The sequence below is a fragment of the Crotalus tigris genome, unplaced genomic scaffold, assembly GCF_016545835.1.
Source record: "Crotalus tigris isolate CLP2741 ecotype Arizona unplaced genomic scaffold, ASM1654583v1 scf7180000020065.321141, whole genome shotgun sequence".
Lineage (NCBI taxonomy): Eukaryota > Metazoa > Chordata > Lepidosauria > Squamata > Viperidae > Crotalus > Crotalus tigris.
The window spans coordinates 139448-162888 of NW_024097843.1; the positions used below are offsets into that span (position 1 = coordinate 139448).

Genomic DNA, 23441 nt, shown 5'->3' on the forward strand with positions numbered 1-23441 from the left:
TACAATCTAATAAAATAACAGAAAAAAACTTTTCAGTAATTTTCAAAAACCAAACCAAGCCATGTTTTTTAGGGTAAAGAATTCCATATTATTATTACATGTGCAACCTTCCCTCTCAGCCTCAGCTTTTCTATTTTATGACATATTTTATTTCTAAAAGAAGAGATTCTAGTCATTCACATAGATTACAGAGATTCATATGAACCTAGCCTGCATTTAGATAGGAAGGTCCTATGCTTTTTAAAGTTTTTATAACCAGCTTTTGAAACCACACCAGGCATAGATAGTAACATGTACAACTGATATAGCTTGAAGTTCTACATTGTTTTCTTCAGACTCCCCAATTCTAATTTCATTCTCATACAGAAGTAACATATCGTATTTAAATTATTTATGCAAATTTGCAGTGTTTTTGTAACACCAGATTTCCCTTCGCTTAGGCCTTATTTCTGCTGATGAATTCCGCCAAACATGGAAACTCTTTAATGCACATGTGAAGAATGATGTGAGTGATGAATCCATTGACAGTTTAGTTCGCACCATGGATTTTAATAAAGACGGTAGCATTGACTTCAATGAATTTCTGGAGGCTTTCCATGTGGTACATAAATTTAGAATTGGTACAATCAGTAATGAAGTTGGATTTTAGACTCAGTTTTTTTCTGTCATATTTTGTTATTAATGATTTGTGGCCTTAATGTTTTGTTACAGTTATCAGATTGAAGAACCAACTAGTTGGAAAAAACCTTTCTTCTTTATATATTAATGTTTTATAAAACATGGCAAATTTATTAATGAGAAACAAAAATATACAGATTGGTCAAGATGACTTAAGGAATAATTTAAATAATATTTTTAATTTTATTCTTTTGAAACTCTTCTTTATAAACAGATTTTTCTTAACAAGTTGATCATATTTATTGTTTTTCCTAAGCTGGTGTCTTCAATATGTATTGGTTTTCAACTTCCATAATTCTTAGCACATGCATTATTCATGCTGCTAAGGTAATGTTTAGCAAAAGATATGACCCATGGACATCTTCTCTGATGAGTCATAAACAGTGAAACTGACATTGTATCATCTTCATACAGTTGTGTGTGTTCTTATCATATGTGAAATTGAGAAACAATTATATGATATAAAATAGCTAGAACTTATTTTAATTACAGAATATAGATGAGAGGAGGTGTGAAAGATCACTAATTCTACAAGTATAAACATTTTTTTACTATAACTGTTGTTTACTAGTTTTGACATGACAGAAATTACAAACATATAATTCTAGCTGGATCCAACTATAGGCCTATCTAATCATATCTATAGTGCCAATAGGAGGCCCCCAGGCAAAAAGTAATAGAGGATTATAGGTCAGTGGATGGAAAAGGCCAGTGTATAGCACAATTCAATATGTGGCTAAAGGAGTGGTGTAAAGGGGAAGGGTTTGGATATATTAGTCATGATGTCTGTAGCTGGTCCAATGAAAAAATGTACAAAAGAGATGGTTTGCATCCATCAAAGAAAGGGACTGAGTTACTCGGCTATAAATTCACAGATTTTCTGGAGGAATAGTTAAACTAAATAGCGGGGACAGTGAGTTAATTAATACAGAACATCCCTGTCCCCGGCAATCTAAAAATTATAGGGCTATCATGCATGTAACATAGATGTGCGTGTGGACAAGAATATCAACCTTGCTGTCAAACAAAATCAAGCTTCTAATAGTGAGTGCCATACAAAGTACACTAACCAAATAGGTAGTAAGACAATAGGGGAACTCAGGCACAGGTTACGTAGAAAGTAAACACAGGGTCAGTCATAAAGGTCTCAAATGTCTATACACCAATGCACAGAATATGAACAGCAAACAGGGTGAACTAGAAATTCAGGTTAATGAGGGCAGATATGATATTGTTGCCATTACGGAAACAAGGTGGGATGAAACCCACAAATGGAACACACAGCTAGAGGGATTTAAATTATTTAAAAGAAACAGATCAAATAAAAGAGGAGGTGGAGTTGCTCTATATGTAAAAAATAACTACATCTCTACAGAAATAGAGCACAACAGTGATGAAAACTGTATTGAATGCATTTGAGTCAATATAAAAAGGGGGGGAATGACATTAGCATAAGTGTATACTACAGGCCACCCAACCAAACAGAGGAAATAGATGAATTTTTTGCTAGTCAGCTAACTAAAGTATGTAGGAAGCACATCACAATAGTAATGGGGGACTTTAACTACCCTGACATCAACTGGGAGACAAACTCTGCTCTAAGTGGAAGATCAAACAGATACCTTGTAAACCTAGCAGACAACTTTGTTTCCCAAAAAGTAGAGAAGGGAACTAGGGGATTAGCCATTTTGGATCTCATTCTCACGAACAGAGATGAAATGATAGAAGGTGTTGAAGCCACAACAACCTTGGGAGGAAGTGATCATGCAATAATGGAATTCAACATTATGGAAGCACAAGCAATAGAACACAGTCAAACTAGAGTCTTGGACTTTAAGAGAGCTAATTTCAATAAACGTAGAGAGGACTTGGGAAGGATTCCATGGATGAGAATCCTCAAGGGGAAAACAATGCAAGAAGCTTGGGAAATTTTGAAAAGTGAGATAATAAAAGCCCAGTCTAGCACAATACCAACAAAGAGGAAAAATAACAGCTCTCAAAAGAAACCAGCATGGCTGCATAAAGAACTCTCTGATAAATTGAAAGATAAAAAGGACAAGTATAGAAAGTGGAAAGAAGGGCACATAACTAAAGCAGAATATCAGCAAATAGCCAGAGCCTGCAAAAATGAAGTGAGGAAAGCTAAGGCTCAAAATGAACCAAGTCAAAAATAACAAAAAAAGCTTCTTTCAACATGTAAAAAACAAGAAAAAAGTGTAGGAAATGATTGGTCCATTAGTGGGGGAAAGTGGCAAGAAGGTGACAAGCAACAGGGAGAAAGCAGAACTATTTAACTCGCTTTTTGCATCTGTCTTTACACAAAGGGAAAAAACAGACCAACCTACCAAAAATAGTGCCATAAAAAACAGAATAGAAACGCAAGTTAAGATAGGCAAGAAAACGGTAAGTGAGCACCTGTCCAGCCTAGACAAGTTCAAATCACCAGGACCAGATGGATTATACCCCAAGGTTCTCAAGGAACTGGCTGATGTGATCTCAGAACCATTGAACTATATTTTTCAAAGATCCTGGAGCACTGGGGAACTACCAGAGGACTGGAAAAGAACTGATGTAGTTCCCATCTTCAAAAAAGGAAAAAAATGGACCCAGGAAATTACAGACCTATCAGCCTGACCTCAATACCTGGGAAGATTCTGGAAAAGATAATAACAATGAATCAGCGAACACCTAGAGGCAAACAAAGTCATTACTAAAAGCCAACATGGGTTTGTCAAAAACAGATCATGCCAGACAAATCTTATTGCATTCTTTGACCAACTGACAAAATTAGTGGATCAGAGGAATGCTGTGGATATAATTTACTTGGACTTCAGTAAGGCATTTGATAAAGTAGATCACTTGATAAGATAGAAAAATGTGGGTTAGACAGCATCATCACCAGATGGATCCATAGCTGGCTGACCGGCCGTACTCAGTGTGTGGTCCTCAATGGAACCACATCTAAATGGAGGGAAATGTGTAGTGGGGTGCCCCAAGGCTCTGTTCTGGGCCCAGTGCTCTTCGAAATCTTCATCAACGATTTGGATGAGGGGATAGATGGGGAAATCATCAAATTTGCAGATGACACCAAGCTGGCAGGAATAGCCAACACTCCAGAAGACAGGCTTAGGATACAGGAGGATCTGGACAGACTTGAACACTGGGCGCTATCTAACAAAATGAAATTCAATGATGAAAAAAATAAGGTTCTACATTTAGGCAAGAAAAACCAAATGTACAGATATAGTATAGGGGGTACCTTGCTCAATAGTAGTAACTGTGAGAGGGACCTCGGAGTCCTAGTGGACAATCACTTAAATATGAGTCAGCAGTGTGCTGCAGCTGCCAAAAAAGCCAACACAGTGCTAGGCTGCATTAACAGAGGGATAGATTCAAGATCACGTGAAGTATTAATACTACTTTACAATGCCTTGGTAAGGCCACACTTGGAATACTGCATCCAGTTTTGGTCACCACGATGTAAAAAAGATGTTGAGACTCTAGAAAGAGTACAGAGAAGAGCAACAAAGATGATTAGGGGACTGGAGGCTAAAGCATATAAGAAAAGGCTGCTGGAATTGGGTATGTCTAGTTTAATGAAGAGAAGGACGAGGGGGGACATGATAGCAGTGTTCCAATATCTCAAGGGCTGCCACAAAGAAGAGGGAGTCAAGCTATTTTCCAAGGTGCCTGAAGGCAGGACAAGAAGCAACGGATGGAAACTAATCAAGGAGAAAAGCAACCTAGAACTAAGGAGAAACTTCCTAACAGTTAGAACAATTAACCAGTGGAACAACCTGCCTCCAGAAGTGGTAAATGCTCCAACACTGGAAGTTTTTAAGAAGAGACTGGACAGCCATTTGTCTGAAATGGTATAAGGTTTCCTGCCTGAGCAGCGAGTTGGACTAGATGACCTCCAAGGTCCCTTCCAACTTTATTATTATTAGTGGTGGTGAACCTATGGCACGGGTGCCAAAGGGGGCACTCAGAGCCCTCTCTGTGGGCATGCGCGCCGGAAATGGCAACTGTCCCTCTTCAATCAGCCACCTGCTAACTTACTGAAGTCCCACATGGCCGGATGCATCCCGGCACGGCTGGTTTCCCTCTCCCCCATCCCATCCCTCCTGGCCTCGCATGCTCTCCTTTTCCCGGGCACGACCTACTGCATCACCTCCTCAGCTGTCGGACGGCCATCCAGCTCAGAGGTGGCTTCTTTGAATTGCTGGTGATGGGCTGTGGAACCCCAGAGTGCGCTGGTCAAGGGGACACTGTCAACCCCCATGCGTTTGCTGGCCTCTGTGTGCGGGGGCCGATGGTGTCAGGCAGTAGCCACCTCAGCCCTTGCCTTGCCCAATGGCAATGGCACCCTCTCCCTGCCTCACCTTACCCCGCAGGACAAGCCTCCTGCCGACCACTCCACCTGCCAGAGACCCCCTGGATCTCCCCCAACCCTGCCCACCCCCCATAGGCGTCCCTCCCCATGAGCAACATTGAGGTGGCCACGCCTACTTTGGCCACACCCAACCAATTTGCTATGACCATCACAGCCACGCCTACCCAGTGGGCCATGCCCACCTGGCACCCGGTGATAAATAAGTGGGTTTTGGGTTGCAGTTTGGGCACTCGGTCTCTAAAAGGTTCGCCATCACTGTGATAAGTGATCCTGTATGACTTTGGTTAATTCCCTTTTAAATCCATCAACCAATCATGTTTATACAATTAATTGTATAAATTGTAATTATATAATATTTTTCTTTTTCTACATTTCTTAATTGGATGTCTCCCTCCCCACTTTTTCCATATCATGTACATCTCTTTTAGTATGTCTTTTTTTTCTGAATTAAGAAAACAGAAATAGACATGGTAGCAGTTCCTCACTGAAGAGTTTCTCCAGCCCCTGCAAGATATTCAGATGAACTCACCAATTATCTTGACATTTTAACTGTACTCAGTGGTAGAATCAATGCATTGTTCAATCTGGCTTCCTGGAATTACTTCCCTTAAACGTTCAGTTCTTCCTTGGCTGCTTTTATGTTTTTAAAAATGACTGTGGTTTTCATGCACCACAAGTAAAATGTATTTTGTTTCCAAACTATTACAATTCTTCCTGAAAGAAATGACTTTGAAAGCAGGGCTTTTCAACCTTTTCACCCATTGTACCACTTTTAGGATATGGCAATATCCGAGTACCACCAGTGGCCTAGCAAGGTGTCAAAAACCTGATGACCCCCCAAAAAAGGAAAAAGTGATAAACTACAGGTAATCCTTGACTTACAACAGTTCACTTAGTAACTGTTTGAAGTTACAAAAGCACTGAAGAAAGTTACTTATGACCATTGTTCATATTTATGACCGTTTCAGCATTCCCAGGGTCATGTGATTTACATTCGGTTGTTTGGCAACTGATTCATATTTATGATGGCTGCAGTGTCTCAAGGTCATGTGATCCCCTTTTGCAACCTTTTGACAAGCAAAGTCAATGGGGAAACCAGATTCACTTAACAACCTTTTATATCAGGGGTGTCAAACTCAGTTTCATTGAGGGCTGCATTAGCATTGTGATTAGCGGGGGGAGGGTTCCTTCCTCCTTTTTCCCTCCCACCCTGCCTCCCTTCTTCTCTTTCCTATCTCCTTCCTCCCCTCCTTCTCATTCCCATCTCCTTCCTTCCTTCCTGCCTGCCTGCCTGCGCTGATCCTGGCACTTCTGCTGAGCCATGACAGCTGATCCACGCTTCTGCAGGGCTGTCAGGGCTCAGCAGAAGTGCAAGCATCAGTGCTGGGCTCCAACTGATCGGCGCTTCTTTGGGACTCAGCAGAAGTGCTGATCAGCTGTAGCTGTGTGTGTCAATACTGGGGCTTCTGCCGAGCCCCCATAGCCCTGCAGAAGTGTATGCTGATCTTGGGGCTCCTGCCCAGTTTGCTTGCTCGCCCTTCCCCCAAAAACACACCGCTCGCTCACTCACTCTTCTCAAAACACACCGCTCACTTGCTCGTCCTTCCGAAAACATGCCGCTCACTCACCCTTTTCCCAAAAACACGCTGCTCACTCACTTATCCTTCCTCCAAAAACAGGCCACTCACTCACTCACCCTTCCTCTGAAAACAGGCCACTCGCTCTGTCTCTCCTCACTGCTTTGCTAAGAAAAACCTCTTTGCTTCTTGCTCTTTCTCTCCCTCTCCCGCCAAAACCTGCCCCTTTTATACTTTCTCTTCTCTCCACCCTCCTCCTCCTTTTCTCTTCCGGGTGCGCTGGAAGCTCCAATTACTATGTCGCCATGTGCATCGAACCTGGGGCTTCTGCCAAGCTCTGCAGTTCCAGCTGATCTCCTCCAGGTCGGTGCGGCGCCACTTTAGCTGGTTCCCTCCCCCCGTTACACTTGGCTAGGGGTCATGTACCACTTGCTAGGTGCTAAAGTACCACTGGTGCTACAGGTACCACCAGTTGAAAAGCCCTGCTATAGATAATCAGGACCCTGCTATAAAGGAGAGAGGAGAGACGATGGGAGAGGAGAAGGGAGGAGAGGAATTTCTGAAGGCATGTGGATGGGAGAAGGATCACTTTCAGATCTTCAGGGGATAAATCCTAGTTACTAGGAATGCAGGACTATAAGATTTCTGCCCTACACACCAATTGTGAAAATATAATTTAGATATGTGTAGTTACTCTTCATCTTCAGTTCTGAAGATAGTCAAATTCATTAAAAATGCTAATTTATGTAGCCTGCAATCCTTTATTTTCTTTTGGGATTTCTGTAACCCCTTTTAAAAGTAATTCATTTTCAAAACACTATTTGTGGTGTGTAGGTGCCCTCTAGCTATTGCAGCCTGGGAAATGCCAGGATCTAAGATGATTCAGACTTAATTCATGAATTAATCCAGTTGGATCTAGGTATTGAAATTTTTAAAAAAAAATTCATAAGGAATATAAATTTCTATCTCCTTGTTAATACTTTATATGAAATTGATCAATTTTTAAAGCAAACTTCAGGAATAGTCATACAATATGAGGAATTTGCAAAACTTCAAGAAGCTAAATACCTGATATTAAGTCCCACGTCATGGGGCTTGAGGTTATATGATGTACCTTCTTGACTAAGCTAGCAAATTTGTAATTAATATCTGGAGGGTAGATATCTGAGCACCACTTTAATTTCCAAAATAGAAAAATGAAGAACATAATAAATAATATCTATACTTACTCTGTGAAAAAGGAATACTAGAGGCATTAATGCCATTTTGGATCTCACTTGAGTTTTGACTTCAAACACTGCTGAAACATTTTATGACATTATCTCTCTAGCAGTGACAGAGGAAATACTGTCAGTGGTTGATATACTTTATTATTATACAGAATTACAGAATAACAGAGTAAGAAAGAACATTGGGTATCTTCTAGTCAGACAAAAGGCTGTCCAATCTCTTCTTAAAAACCTCCAGTGATGGAGCTCACAGAACTTCTGGAGGCAAACCATTAAACAAAACAGTTATAGGGTTAAGTTATGTACCGTCATAGGGTTAAGTTATGTATCTTTCCAAAGACAGCATGTTTTTGTATAGCAAATTATTACAAGTAATAATGATAAACCATATATATAAAACTTAGATCATAAAGATTGAATGAACTTTACTTTCACAGGCTTTATAGCTGGTTTTATGGCTAGATTTCTTCTGCATTTAGCTTTTATGTGATTATTTCATTGTGAAATATGCATGTGAATTTGAAGTATCATTATCCAGTAGCCCACTGAATCTGATTATGCAAGCTCAAGGCCAGGAAAACATTGGTAAAACAGACTGTTTGTCAGAAACCCCTTCAATGCTTCTTTTTGGGGGTCTCCCATTCTACTAGGAGGGGGAGGATTTTCTCTGATGGGAGGGGGCCTTGTGGCTGTACTTCCTCTACTTTGTTCTTCCTCAACTTTGATCTATCTCTTTGGGTGTGAAAAGGGGAATGGAATGTGTCAGGGGCCATCTGCCTTATCTTCAATCCCTTGTGAGATGTGGTGAAGTGTCTGGAAACCATCCCTTATTAGCTCCAGTTCCCATAACAACTTTGCACATGTGGATTGGCTGGATGTGAACTGGACAGTTGGGCTCTGAGTTGGGGTTTTGTGAAACAAAAGTTTTAATATAGCAATTTGTGCAGGAAACTGTTAGATCTTGTTTTGTTTCCTTGCTATCACTATCTCTCAATAAAAGTTCCTTCTGAAACAATGCCTGTTTCAAGAGTTCTGCTTTCTTGGGAGGAATAGTTGAGACAGGACTTTACATTAAACAAGTTCTGCAAAAAAAAGGTCAATCCAGATAGGCAACCACCTTACCGTGGGGACCATGCACATCATATCCTTCCATGGCAGAGAACAAGACGAGACGGAGTGTTGGGGAGAGACCCACCTAGAAGAAAGCTCCTCCGGATAGACGGAAGAAATGTAAATGCAGAAAGCTCCATGAAGCCAAGATGGTCGGTTGGAGTAGGGAAGAGAGGAGAGTGGGAAGAAAAGGTCCAGCAAGTAACATTCACCCGAGGCAGCCGGAAGAAAGGCTGGAAGTGGGAGATGGAGCTGCTCTCCGATGACAGGGACAAATCCAAAGGAGAGCAGGAGTCAATGGACTAGATCCTGAAGCAAACCATGCAATATATGGTGGAAGCCTTTCAGGACCTAAAGACAAAGTCCAGGCGATGCAGGAGCAAAAGGAAGGATCAACTGGAAGAAACCAAGTGCGGGGGGAGTGAGTCAGGAGTTGCTGAAGCTCGGCGGGGCCAATTGAATCTACAAAAATGATAATGGCCACCCTGGTGGCACAGCAGCCTACAGCCCCCGGAGGAGGGAACATTTCACCAGCCCCTAGAGGGAGAGCCCCACCGGAGGAACCAAAACTGGTTCCAGTGAAATTTGATGGAGACCCCCAGCAACTGGGCTTCTTCCTGGTCCATGTGTTCATCTACATGCAAGTGTATGGGAGAACCCTCCCCAGTGAGGAGGCCGGAGTCAGGGATGTCATCCTAGTCCTGGAAGGAACCACAGCTTGGTGAATGGTTACCCCACACAACTGCAATGCGCCAGGGCTCCGAAACTTTAATTGTTTCATGCCGCTGAGATGTTCGAAGACCGTCTGGCTGATTGGAAGGCACAGGACCGAATCAAGACTGTGAGGCGGGGTGTTGACCAATGGCAGAGTACACAGAGGAGTTCTGAGACCTGGCATTCTCGGCATTCCGAGACCTGACCCATTGGTAAGTGGGCCGATTGCACCGATGACCATGCCCATAGAACTGTTACATTCCAGGCTGAGAAAGAAAGTAATCCTGACTGCCCTTTTAGACCCAGGTTGCACCCAGATGCCTGGTCAGCCCAGCCCTGGTTGAGAAATAGGGTCCAGTTAAGGAGATTAAGAACCCCCATCTCCTTCTGCCAACTTGACGGTCCATCGCAGAGGGTATCCCAGCCAGACTAGCTACAGAACCCCTACGGTTAATCATAGGGAGCCACTCAGAAACTTTAAACTTCATCGTGGCCACCTGAAATGGAGTGGCCTCTCATCCTGGCATAGGCAAAATAAAGTATATTTTTCTATATATATTAAGATGAGGCAATGTTTGTTTGTACATTAGAGAAGATGTTTCCACAAAGTGATAATTACATTAACATAGTTTATCATGTTTCTTTCATTACATATTGTCTTTGATATAAAACCATGAATGGAAAACCACTTTCAACTGCCCCCTTGGATTTTTCAAGGGAGTTTGGTATATCTGGACTAATCTCCACTTTGATGTTGTTATATTGCGACATTACTTAGTGAAATGCTGAAATAGTAGCAAAACAAGTGTAAAAAAGCACTTATCCAAAACTAGAGGAATAAAATTCTTTGTCTGTCCTACAATAGGTTTTTGCATTTCAGACATTTGCTTTTTTTTTTTTTTTTATTGAAATTTTTCAAAAGTTTTACAAATAAGAATCCACCCCCCCCTCCCCAACCACCCCACCCCCCCCCCGACTTCCCAGAACTGAATATAGGATTATTTAACAAATATTTTAAAAATAACATTTGCAATTTATAAAATAATTAATAATAATAATAAAAATCACAGTAATAATATATATAATAATAATATACATAACATAAACTTTAAAATGAATAATATATACTAAAAAAGAAAAAAAAAATAAAAAAGGAAGAGAGAGAGAGAAAGAAGAAAGAAGAAAGTAGACGAAAAATAAAGCATATATATATATAAAAAAAAGAAAAAAAAATATATGAATAATAATAGGTAAAAAATGTATATATATAAAAAAGAAAAAGAAGAAAGAAAGAAAGAAAAAACAATCATTACAAATTATAAAAAGGCTAAATAATATTTTTCCATATCCAGATTTTGTTGTATAAAATTTATCCATTTTTCCCATACCGCAAAAAATTTTTCTTGAGATTGCTCCTTTAAGAAAGCCGAAATCTTTGCCATTTCTGCCAAATACGAAACTTTATGAAACCATTCTTGTAAAGTAGGCAAAGATTCCTTCTTCCAATATTGTCCTATTAACAACCTAGCGGCTGTAATCAAATTTAACATCAATATAACCTCCTTAGCATCACAGTCAATAACAATACCTAGTAAAAATAATTGCGGAGTAAATTTTACCCTCCTTTTAAAAATTCTTTGAATATTCCACCATATCTTAATCCAAAAAGCTTTTATATGCTTACACGTCCACCAAATATGGTAATAGGTAGCATCCAAATATCCACATCTCCAGCATTTCGGCTGTAGATTAGGGTACATAATGGACATTTTCTTTGGGTCAAGGTGCCATCTATAAAACATCTTATAAAAATTCTCTCTTAAATTTTGCGCTTGTGTGAATTTAACATTTCTTATCCAAATAAGTTCCCAAGTATCCATTGAAATCGTTTCACCAATATTCTGTGCCCATTTAATCATACAATCTTTAACTAGTTCAAGTTCTGAATCTAATTCCACTAAAACCCCATAAACTCTCTTAATATGGGTTGGCCTTTGATCTCTTACTTGTTTTAAAAAAATTTCATCTTCTCTAAGCCAGCCCATTTTACAATCCATCTTCCATCTATCCACTATTTGTCTATATTGGAACCATGAATAAGTTAAGTTTTCATGTGTTAATTCTTCCAAAGATTTTAACTGCCAGTCTTGGCCATCCCATCTTAGTAACTGTACGTAAGAGACCTTGTCCATATTTACCCCTTTCCTTATACCTTCTATGGCATGCCGAGGTATAGCCCATAATGGTATTTTGAAGTCACTTTTATAATACTTTCTCCACACTCTTAGCAAAGAGTTTCTTATAATATGAGACTTAAAAACCCAATCCACTTTTTTATTAAATATTAAATAGGCATGCCATCCAAAAAGTAGGTCCCAGCCTTCCAAATGAAGTATTTCTGTATTTGTTAAATTCACCCAGTCGCTAATCAATGTCAATACTACAGCATCATAATACAATTTCATATTTGGTACCTTGAGTCCACCTCTCTCACGAAAATCTTGCATTATTTTAAGTTTCACCCTTGGTTTTTTCCCTGCCCAAACAAATTTATTAATACCTTTTTGCCATTCATCTAAATTACGTTCGTTCTTTAAAATAGGTAACATTTGAAACAAAAAAATAAACTTTGGCAGGACATTCATTTTAATAACTGCAATTCTGCCCATAAGGGATAACTGTAAATTATTCCAGTTTTTTAAATCCTTCTGTACCTCCATCCACAGCTTTTCATAATTATTTTTATACAATTTTACATTAGAAGCAGATAATGTAACCCCCAAATATTTTACCTTATCAACAATTTCAAAGTCTGTTAAGTTAACTAGAGCCTGTTTATCACCATTAGTCATGTTTTTAGCTAATATTTTGGTCTTATTATTATTAATTTTAAAGCCAGAAACACGTCCATATTGTTGAATCAATTGTAATAATTTCACCACCGAAGAAACAGGTTGAGACAAAGTAACAACCAAGTCATCTGCAAAGGCTCTTAATTTATATTCTTTTTTATTAATTTCTATTCCTTTTATTTCTTGAGACTCCCGAATTTTAATCAACAAAATTTCCAGTGTTAAAACAAACAATAACGGAGACAACGGGCATCCCTGTCTTGTTCCTTTTTCTATTACAAAAGCCTCTGACAAACATTTGCTTCATATTCAATATTTTTCTTTTAAAATGTAGGATAAAATAAATATGAATGTATTTTAATGTTCTATTACCTCTGGAAAATAAATTCATTTCTACTGTATAGGAAAACTTTGTTGAGCTGCATTTGAAATTAAGTGTCTGATGAAAAAATACTATTCTGGCTCAAATCAAGACAATTTTTTCCCAATCATTTCAAAGAAGTAGTATAGGCAGGTCCTTCTTCATAACCACAGCCATTTCAGCTGATAAATGAACTGGCCAATTTTGGCCAGTTGATCCTGCCAACATGCTTATTGTGTCAATGTAGTTTTTAGATGCTTTCTGTTTTACCGTGCTCCAAGTAAGTCTACAGCTACCGCGTTTTCCCAAAAATAAGACCCGGTCTTATATTTTTTTTTTCTTCCAAAAGAGACACCAGGTCTTATTTTGGGGGGGGGATATCTTAGGACTGCTGCAGCCAGGCCTCCCATCCCGATGCCTGTTGTGCTGCTGCTTGACTTCTTCAGCAGCTGCTTGTTGCTGCTTGCGGCCAGACACCACATGGCACATAGTGTTAGAGCCGCTGCTCGTGGCAGGAGGCTGCATGGTGCTTTGGGTCAGTGCTGCTGCTCGTGGCAGGAGGCTGCATAATGCTTCTGGCCGGTGCCACTGCTCACAGCAAGGGGCTGTGCAATGCTTTGGGGCAGTGCCACTGCTCGTGGCTGCATGCCACATGGTGCCAATTGGGCCGGTGCTTCCGCTTGCGGCAGGCCACATAGCACTTCGGGTCGGGCTGCCGCTCATGGCAGGTCACGCAGCACATTGACGCATGTGAGTGGCAGCATGGACACAAAGTGCTACACAGCCTAACATGAGTAGCAGCACTGGTATGAATCACATGGCCTCCTGCTGCAAGCAGCGGCATCGGCCCGAAGCATTGTGTGGCTCCTGCTGCGAATGGCAGCACTGGCCCGAAACACAGTGCAGCCTCCTGCCACGAGCAGCAACACCACCCTGAAGCACCGTGCAGCCTCCTGCCATGAATGGAGGAACCGGTGCAGTCAGCGCAAAGAGCCATGTGGTCACAAGCAGCCACAGAACTTGGGCAGCAGCATGACAGGCATCAGGGCATGGGAGGCCTGGCTGTGATGGTCACACCGGTAAGGAAAGCAGGTTCAGGGCACATGGGGCAGCTCTACCTCCCACCCCCACCCTAGCTAGATTTTTAGGCATGCACCTTGCCCCAAAACTAGGGCTTATTTTTGGGGTAGGGCTTATATTACATCCACCCCCGGAAATCAAGCTAGGGCTTATTTTGGGGGTAGGTCTTATTTTCAGAAAAAACATGGTAGTAATTTCTTGTGGAACAGCTTTACTTATTTTTCAGTCTATGCAGGTGTCTGACAACCAGACAAACCAGTTGCCTAAAACAGATTAGAAATAAAAGAACTGACTGTCAGCATTCTAAAAATACGAATTCATTATAGATAGATCCTTGCTATGATGATGGTGGAATAGCTGCATGCTCTCAAATAGCTTGAGAATAAATACACTCAATTTGAAAAACAGCCTTCACTTCTCCTAACATACTCATTGTTTATTTTTAAAGTTAGATTCCTATATAATAGTATGAGGAAAGCAAACTGCTTCATGAGTGCTTCTGAGTTTTGTCCAAACCAGTCCCTTAGATTTTGAAGCCACGATGTTCTTCTTCTGCCTGGACCTCGTTTGCTTTCAATCTTTCCCTGGAGGATTAAATGGAGTATGCTGTATTTTTCTGGGTGTCGCATCACACGCCCAAAATATTCTAATTTTCATTTTTTAATTGTTTTGATGATTTCCCTTGGCTTTCCCAGGCAGAAATGTATGCTGTACCCAAATTCTTTACACAAGAAAATGAGTATTTTCTTTTTCTCATATAAGTGAGGCTGTGAAACATTATCCAGGACAATTCACAGCCAGCTTTAATGGTATGCACCACTCTCTTGGCAAGGTATGTCCTTATTTGACTTTTCTATTGACCTACCACTGAAACTTGAAGGCAGCAGTGATTAGTTCCTCTCTTACCTACAATTCAGCCAGCACATTTGAACTAATGTAGTACCATTATTTGATGCTATGGAAACCTTGACATTAGTGAGTTTAAACTAAAGAACAAAGATTAGTAAGCCAATGGCTCCTTGGCTGTAATTTGAGCCAAGGAGATTGATTTTGCTAGTATCAGGATTATCTCATATTGAGAGGTGGGAGTATGTCAAGACATGCAATTTAATGATATTTAACAATCAAATATTCAAAATATGAAAAGCTTGTGCCTCCAGTATGTAAAGATATTATTTTCCCTCATTTAATAAATGTAAGTTTCTCTTATGGTAGGGAATAATAAAATGCTGCTAATTCTTGCTTGTGAATGCTCTTGTATAGTTAACCTAAGGTAGTAGAGTTTAGCTGTAAATGGTCTGTTCAACACATTACAATTGGATTACTGTAATGAGTTTTACATGGGGCTGCCCTTGAAGAGTATCCAGAATCTTCCACTGAATGCAGTGCCACAGACTGTTATGTTTGCTCCCAGAAGAGCACATATTACACCTCTACTTTATAAGTCCATTGGTTGCCAGTCTGTTCTGGGTCCAATTCAAAGTGCTAGTTTTAACTGCCCCTTCATTGCAAGGGGCTGAATTATGAGGGACCACCTCTTCCCAATTAGGTCTGGCAAAAAAGGCATATTGCAGGGACCTACATTTTGTGGATCCCAGGAAGTGGGCCTTCTCTGCCATGATGCTGTCCCTATGGAACATTCTTCCCTTTGAACCTCAGGTTAGCTCCATCCCTTTTATTTTGCACAACCCTCAAGAGCTGTTTATGTCACCAGGCCCTGGGGTCCCAGGGAACCAAAGACATTTTAGATGCCTCCAATGTGGTTGATCTTTTTTACTTTCTCTGGATGGTTTGTATATTTTTTTATAGTGCTTTTCATTTTTTGTTTATTTTTTATATTTGTTATTTTATTGATTGGTGTACATCATCCAGAACTGCTTCGTTAAATGGGGAGCCATATAAATATAATAAATAAATAAATAAATATTGACTGTTCTCTTAAGATACATACATTTGAAAGCACAAAATTTCATCTTAGCCTTTATTACATAATCCATTAACAAAATAACTTAATATACACTGTCAAATCACACATATATTAATCAAAATAAAGACACATAGTCCTTTCATAAGCACTAATATGACCTATTAACGTGCTTTTGTTATTAAAGTAGCTTCAGTTCTTTAAGCAGAAATCCAGAATTTCTTCCAGTTTAGACATACTGTATAGCTTCTTGGAGATAATTGATTTTGTTTATTGTTTTTGTCTGGGTTTGCAATATTTGAGTTTGGTTGGTTAATAATGGTTGTTTATGATCATATTACAAGAAAGAGACTACTCCTCCAAATAGCCAAGTCTGGCTTGCTGAGGAATCTTCCTGCAGTTTCATGTATCTTTTGAATGAGAGACACCAAAGAGCTACCTGGACAGGACGACAAGCACAGCAGACAAACCATGCACAGGAAAGTGATCATTATCTCCTCTAATGAGGAACCCCCCACTAGTACCCTGTGACTTCTATGCTCAGAAACAAAATAGTGTAGCCATGCTTGTAATTTACAGGGCCAGTTAAGTTCTTGATCTTCTATCACACATGGTAAATATATCAGCAGTACATTTTGCCCCATCATCTGTCCTTCAGATAGCAAAGTCCATTCATTCCTCAGTGTTATAGATACTAGGAAATGACACCAATTGTTTTTCTTATCTCTTTTCCAATACACTCTGAAGCACAGATTGTTTCACTTGAAAACTCTTAGCATTTGTGGGTAGATAAGCTTTATTTAAGTTGAAACATCCAAGAGAAATAATTCTATTTTGTGAATATCTAAGATATACAACAATATCCTTTCTAATAAAGTATACCCTTATATAATAATTTATCTTATCTCCCCATGGCAAGATTTACAATAATTCTTTTCCTCTTAATTATTAAATACCTTTTTTCAATTTATCTGGGTCATTTTATTTTTGAATTGTCACACAACTAAGTTTCATGGATATAATTCTATAACAAATTACAGTTGTATATATACAATGATGCATTTGCAAACTCCCTGTATTCTGCCTCTGGATCAAACACCCTTTGGGAAGATACTAGAAAAAATAACCCAAAAACAGATCTGTGAACATCTAGAAACAAATAAAGTTATAACTAGTAACCAGCATGGGTTTGTTAAAAACAGATCATACCAAACCAATCTTATTTCTTTCTTTGACAAAGTGACTAAATTAGTAGACAAGCAAAATACTGTGGACATAATATACTTAGATTTCAGCAAGGCATTTGACAAAAGTAGTCCACAATCTATTTCTTGGTAAACTAGAAAAATATGGGATAGACAGCATCACCACCAGATGGATTTGTAACTGGCTGACAGATTGTTCTCAACAAGTATACCTTAATGGTATTACATCTACATGGAGGCAAGTAAGTAGTGGGATATCACAAGGTTTCCTCTTAGGCCCAGCACACTTCAATATCTTCATAAATGACTTAGATGAAGGAATAGAAGGAGAATTCATCAAATTTGCAGATGACACTAAGCTGGCAGGAATAACCAACACCCCAGAAGACAAGCTCACGATCTAAAAAGATCTTGACAGACTTGAACAACAGGCTCTATCCAACAACATGAAATTTAATGTGGAGAAAAGCAAGGTTTTACACCTAGGCAGGAAAAACCAAAGGTACAAGTACAGATTAGGCAAAACCAGGCTCAATTAGTAACTGTGAGAGGGACCTTGGAATCCTAGTGGATGATCACTTAAACATGAGCCAGTAGTGTGCAGCAATCGCCATAAAAGCCAGTACCATCCTTGGTTGTATAAACAGAGGCATAGAGGAATCAAAATCCCGTAACACTTTATAAATCCTTAGCAAGACCACATCTGGAATACTGCATCCAGTTTTGGTCACCACATTACAAAAAATGTTGAGACTTTGGAAAAAGTGCAAAGAAGAGCAACTAAGATGATTAAGGGCCTAGAGGCAAAAATATATGGAGAAGGGTTGCAGAATTTGCATATGGCCAGTCTAGAGAAAAGAAGGGCTAGGGGTGAATTAATAGCAGTATTATGAATAGCATTCTAAATGCTGCTTAGGCCAGCTTACTTTAAAATATAACTTTATTACATGAGACTCTATTTAAAAATACAAAACTAACAGTGCAGTTATTTTAACATGTTCCTAGTACTTTAGCTAACAGTGGTAGTCTTACAAGTAATTTCTCATTACTAACAATGAATTGCTATGTTTAACAGCTATAACTTAGTTCATCTGACATTTTTCTTTGCTATTATTATATATGGAATTTTAAAAGTCCCACAATGGAGGGAAATGTACAAAGAACCTGAAAAAATGACTGATCCCAATAATGTTTTGGACAGCAGAAACAGGCAAACCTATTTTGCAACACTTAATAGTTAAATAAACATTACATAAAGCAGTAACTTAGCTGCTGGACTTTTTTTTCTGTATAAAAGACCTGCCATGTTGTAACAATTTCCTACTCTGACTTTTATATTATAAACTACCTGCCAAGTGGCAAACATTTTTCTGATGCTTAATCTGAAATCTTTCTATAAATACATGTACGCTATCTGAGGAACAATTTAAATCATCTTTAAGATCTCCCTCCGTACAAAAAATTGAAAACAGAGCACTTCAATCACTAGTTGTCCTCCCAGTTTACAATATGTGAACAATTAGCAGAATCAGCAAGCACTCCCAGAAAGCTTCTCTCTCTTCCCTCCCCTCTCTCTCTTTCCCTCTCTTTCTCTCTCTCCCTCTCCCTCTCCCCCTGCCCCCCTCTGTCTCCAGGATTGTCAGAAGTAGTTTGCCATTGTCTTCTTTCCAGGCTGAGAGAGAGAGCGACTAGCCCAAGGGTCCAGCCCTAAGGTTTTTCCGCCGACTGGAGGGGTGTGGTTTTGTGTGCTGCCTGCATCCTGCAGATGGGGCTTTGCTTGTTTGTATAGCCCAGTTGCTGGTATGCCACGGCCAAGTACCAGTCCATGGACTAGGGGTTGGGGACCCCTGTCTTAAAGCATACATTAGCTGTTCAACCAATGATCAGATTGGGGCAGATGTTCTATCCATGGGTTTGCTAGCTAGAAATGCTTCCTTTTTCACTGCATTATCTTTTAGACTTCACTGCTTCAGTATTCTCAAATTCTTAAGTACCCATTTCTCATTATGCCATTCCTCTCCATGGAATTTTCCCCATTAATTTCAGCTTAGATTCATGCTAGCTTTAGGACTCATTTTATTATGAATAGGACTCATTTTATTATGACAATGAAGAGCTGATCACAATTAGAATCTAACATTGATATGCTTAAATTAAACCAACAATGCAAAATTCAAAACTTGAAGCAGGTTTCTATGTGTCTCTGTGTGTGCACATGTGCATACTATAAAGCTACTTCTCTCCCTTGAAATTAAATTTAGCTTTTTTTCCCCTGCACCAATAAGACAATGATTAATTGCAGATACCTGAGTCCAAGATGATCCAGACAATGCTCTGCAGATCTGCACAGAATTGTGCCTTTGGTCTTGCTTCCAAACTGAGGCTTTATGTTAATAATAAAACGATGCAGGTAATGTTGAGGTAGCAGGAGGAGCTACAGGCAGCCTTCCCCAGCAGTCTCCTGATGTAGTGGGACTCAACTTCCAGAAGTCCTAGCCACTGTGGCCTCAAAAAATTATGATTATAGGAAAAATCCTTTAAGAATGGATGCTTGTATTTTGGACAGTTTACTGCATCAAGCAGCCTGTGCTTGGAAGAAATTCATGGAGATAACTAGCTACTGCTTTTGTTAAATAAGTCATGGTTCCATAAGCACCACTTGGAGCACTGTCATAGAAAAAGTAGCAGATACCTGTGCCTACATCTTGTTCCAAGAAGCCATCAGCTGCTCCGAGGGATTTCTGGGGAAAAAAGTGAAGAGAAACAGGTATGTAAACATAAAACAATCCTCAGTTGAATGGTCAAATAGCTTAAAGCATTGTTTTTCAGAGTAGGAGTTCATCAGCTTTAATTTCCAAAAGGGGCTGCTCCTCAATCTTGAATGAGCTGCTGAGACCTGTATGCATGCAGATTTATTGTATGAGGGTCAGTCATATTTTCCCTCCAATTCTATAGTACGTTGTCAATTGAGAGTCAATCAAAGTCAATATGAGTTTGCTCAAGTGCTGACAGCCACTGCAAGGCAAAGGTGAGTCATGCACTTTAAAATAGCAAGAGAGAATGCTACAATAGGAAATTATACAGCAAACACCAAGAATGTAAGTAGAGTCCAGTTAACCTTAAGACAAATGTTGTCAGCCGGTGGTACCTGCAGGCTGTGTTAATTGTGGGTAGCCAGGAGAAAAGTAAAGAAAAGGATTATGTGACCCCTGTTTCTCTACTACCACGAGCAGCACTAGTCCTAAATCCCATAGGAGTCTCTCTGCATTTCAGTCATTAAAATATATCCTTTCCCCCTATTCCCTGTGATTCAGCCACTAGTGACCAGAGTTCTGGAAGGCTGTAGCAAGGAATAAATAACAAGTACCTGCACTACCCAAGATAGCTGGCCTCCTTTAACTATATTTACCCTCATTGGTCAGCACTATGCAGATACAAGGTTGTTGACTGGAGTGGCCACCCCTGCTTTGCCTTTTTTGTAATTAGCTGATCATGAGTTTGTATGGTGGTAATAAAGGAGTGCCAATTCTACTGCCCAGTATTTAAAACAGTGATTTTTAATTCTAATTTTTTTTAATGAAAGTTTTTTATTTTTTCCATATAAACATTATAAAAAAAGTATACAATACAATTTTAAGATAAAATAAACATTATTACGACCTGCACACTCGCCCCAGGCCGTGTCCACCCTCTCTTAAGACATTCCCTACTTCCCTCCTCTTTCTCACCTCCCATCCTACTCTCTTCCCCTCCCCTTCTCCTCTCACTACCCTACTTCCTCTCTACACTTGCCCACCTCTCATCCCTATCAAACCCACGAACGCAGCATAAGGGGAGTGCCCAGGCCCCACCCCTATAAGCAACCATTATCTACATTACACTTACCCCCCCACATTTCCTCCCTCCCACCCCCAACCCCCCTCCTTTCACTTCCCAGAGCAGAATACAGGGTTAATAATTAAAAGGATTTATAATAATAAGAAAAAAGAAAAGAAAAAGAAAAGAAAAAATAATAATAAAAAAAGGAAAAAAAATATCATACTTAACCTTTAACTCCAATAGCCTATAAGACAATTCTCTGTAATATTTACTATAATATTCATTCATAAAATAAGTGAAACTTTTTAGTTCCCTACTTTTTCTGAATATAATCTATCCATCTTCTCCATACAGTGATATATCTTTCTTGTGTATGATCCTTTAAATAGGCAGAAATTTTTGCCATCTCTGCAAAACTAGATACTTTAAATACCCATTCTTCTAAAGTAGGCAAAGAATCTTTCTTCCAATATAAACCTATTAATAACCTTGCGGCAGTTAATAAATTCAACATCAAAATAGTTTCTTTATCATTTAAATCCACAAAGATACCCAATAAAAATAGTTGAGGAGTGAACTTTATCTTCCTTCTAAAAATCTTTTGAATGTTCCACCAAATCATAATCCAAAATGCCTTTACCTTTTTACAATTCCACCAAATATGAAAATATGTCGCATCTTTATTGCCACATCTCCAACATTTGGGCTGTATGTTAGGATACATACAAGATAATTTTTTAGGATCTAAATGCCATCTATAAAACATTTTATAAAAATTTTCTCTCAAATTTTGAGCTTGTGTAAATTTAACATTTCTAGTCCAAATTGTCTCCCATAAATCCAATGAAATCGGTTCCTGTATATTTTGAGCCCATTTAATCATACAGTCTTTAACCAATTCTGTTTCCGAGTCTAACTCTAATAAAACATTGTAAATTCTTTTTATATGGGCCTGACTCTGATTTTTAATCTGAATAACCAATTGTTTATCTTCTAATGTTATTCCCTCTTTCTTATCTACAGTCCATCTATCCACTATTTGTAAGTATTGAAACCATGACTGTAGAGTATTTTCTTGCCTTAATACATCTAGGGATTTCAAATGCCAATTCGAACCAGACCAAATTAACAATTCTTTATACGACATTTTATCGAAATTTGTCCCCTTAGAAATTCCCTCAATTGCATGTCTGGGAATCCCCCAGATAGGTATTTTATAATTCAATCTGTAATAATACTTTTTCCAAACACGAAGTAAGGCATTCCTCAAAATATGTAATTTAAAAATCCGATCAACTTTCTTATTGAAAATCAGATATGCATGCCAATCATATATTAAGTCCCAACCTTCCAAAAACAGAATATCCTTATTTGTTAAGTTGAGCCAATCACTTAACCAAGTTAAAGCGGCTGCATCATAATATAATTTCAAGTTGGGTGCCTTAAGTCCTCCTCTTTCTCGACCATCCTGTAAAATCTTAAACTTAACCCTTGATTTCTTTCCGGCCCATATAAAATTGTTGATACCCCTTTGCCATTCATCCAAATTTGCCTCTTTTTTTAAAATAGGTATCATCTGAAACAAAAAAAGGAACTTTGGTAGAACATTCATTTTTACAGCTGAAATTCTCCCCAACAATGACAATTGCAGTTTTTTTCCAGTCTTTTAAGTCCTTTTGTACTTTTCCCCATAATGGTTCATAATTATTCTTATACAATTTTCCATTTGAAGCGGTTAAATATACTCCCAAATATTTAACCTTTTTTACCATCTGAAAACCTGTGGCTTTGACCAAACTTTCCCTATCCTTAACTAACATATTCTTAGATAATATCTTAGTCTTATAATTATTGACTTTAAAACCAGAGACATTCCCATACTGTGTTATAAGTTCTAATAAACAATCAATCGCTTGATTCAGTTGTTCCAAAATTAAGACCAAATCATCCGCAAAAGCCCGCAATTTATACTCATTCTTCCTTATCTTTACGCCCTTAACTACCTTTGATTCTCGAATCTGAATCAATAAAATTTCCAATGTTAAAACAAATAACAATGGGGATAATGGGCATCCTTGTCTTGTCCCTTTTTCAATATTAAAATTCTCAGTCAATCCCCCATTTACAACGATTTGTGCGGATTGTTGCTGATATATAGCTTTAAGTGCATGTAAAAAATTATCCCCAAAATTCATTTTCTCTACCAATGAAAATAGAAATTTCCAATCTAATTGATCAAAGGCTTTTTCAGCATCCAAAAAGATAAAAGCCACAGGAATCTGATTATTCTTATCCAAGTATTCAATTAAATTTATAATTTGTCTAATATTATATTTCATATATTGCCCTGTTATAAATCCTGCTTGGTCATTATGAATCAAGTCCTTCATAACCTGCATTAATCTGTTTGCCAAAATTTTTGTAAAAATCTTATAATCAACATTTAATAATGAAATTGGCCTATAATTCTTAGGCTCTGTAAGATCCTGATCTTCCTTT

At 38.8% G+C, this 23441-nt stretch overlaps 2 protein-coding genes across 16 annotated transcripts in view; one reads left to right on the top strand and one right to left on the bottom strand.

Annotated features, from left to right (window-relative positions):
- Positions 1-23441, top strand: part of PPEF1 (protein phosphatase with EF-hand domain 1) — a 112114-nt gene that overhangs the window by 81648 nt on the left and 7025 nt on the right. For 3 of the 4 annotated variants that reach the window (XM_039365396.1, XM_039365395.1, XM_039365394.1), the window contains one exon: positions 441-601. In XM_039365396.1, the coding sequence (XP_039221330.1) occupies positions 441-601 (161 nt within the window). Of the gene's footprint in view, positions 1-440; positions 1494-23441 lie in introns of those variants that run through there. The other variant, XM_039365398.1, reaches the window with a different exon arrangement.
- Positions 1-23441, bottom strand: part of LOC120318111 (phosphorylase b kinase regulatory subunit alpha, liver isoform-like) — a 175501-nt gene that overhangs the window by 50780 nt on the left and 101280 nt on the right. For 8 of the 12 annotated variants that reach the window (XM_039365391.1, XM_039365390.1, XM_039365389.1 and 5 more), the window contains one exon: positions 18046-19864. In XM_039365391.1, the coding sequence (XP_039221325.1) occupies positions 19691-19864 (174 nt within the window). In that variant the 3' untranslated portion in view covers positions 18046-19690. Of the gene's footprint in view, positions 1-12792; positions 14579-15961; positions 16358-18045; positions 19865-23441 lie in introns of those variants that run through there. The other 4 variants (XR_005559414.1, XR_005559416.1, XR_005559413.1 and 1 more) reach the window with 3 other exon arrangements.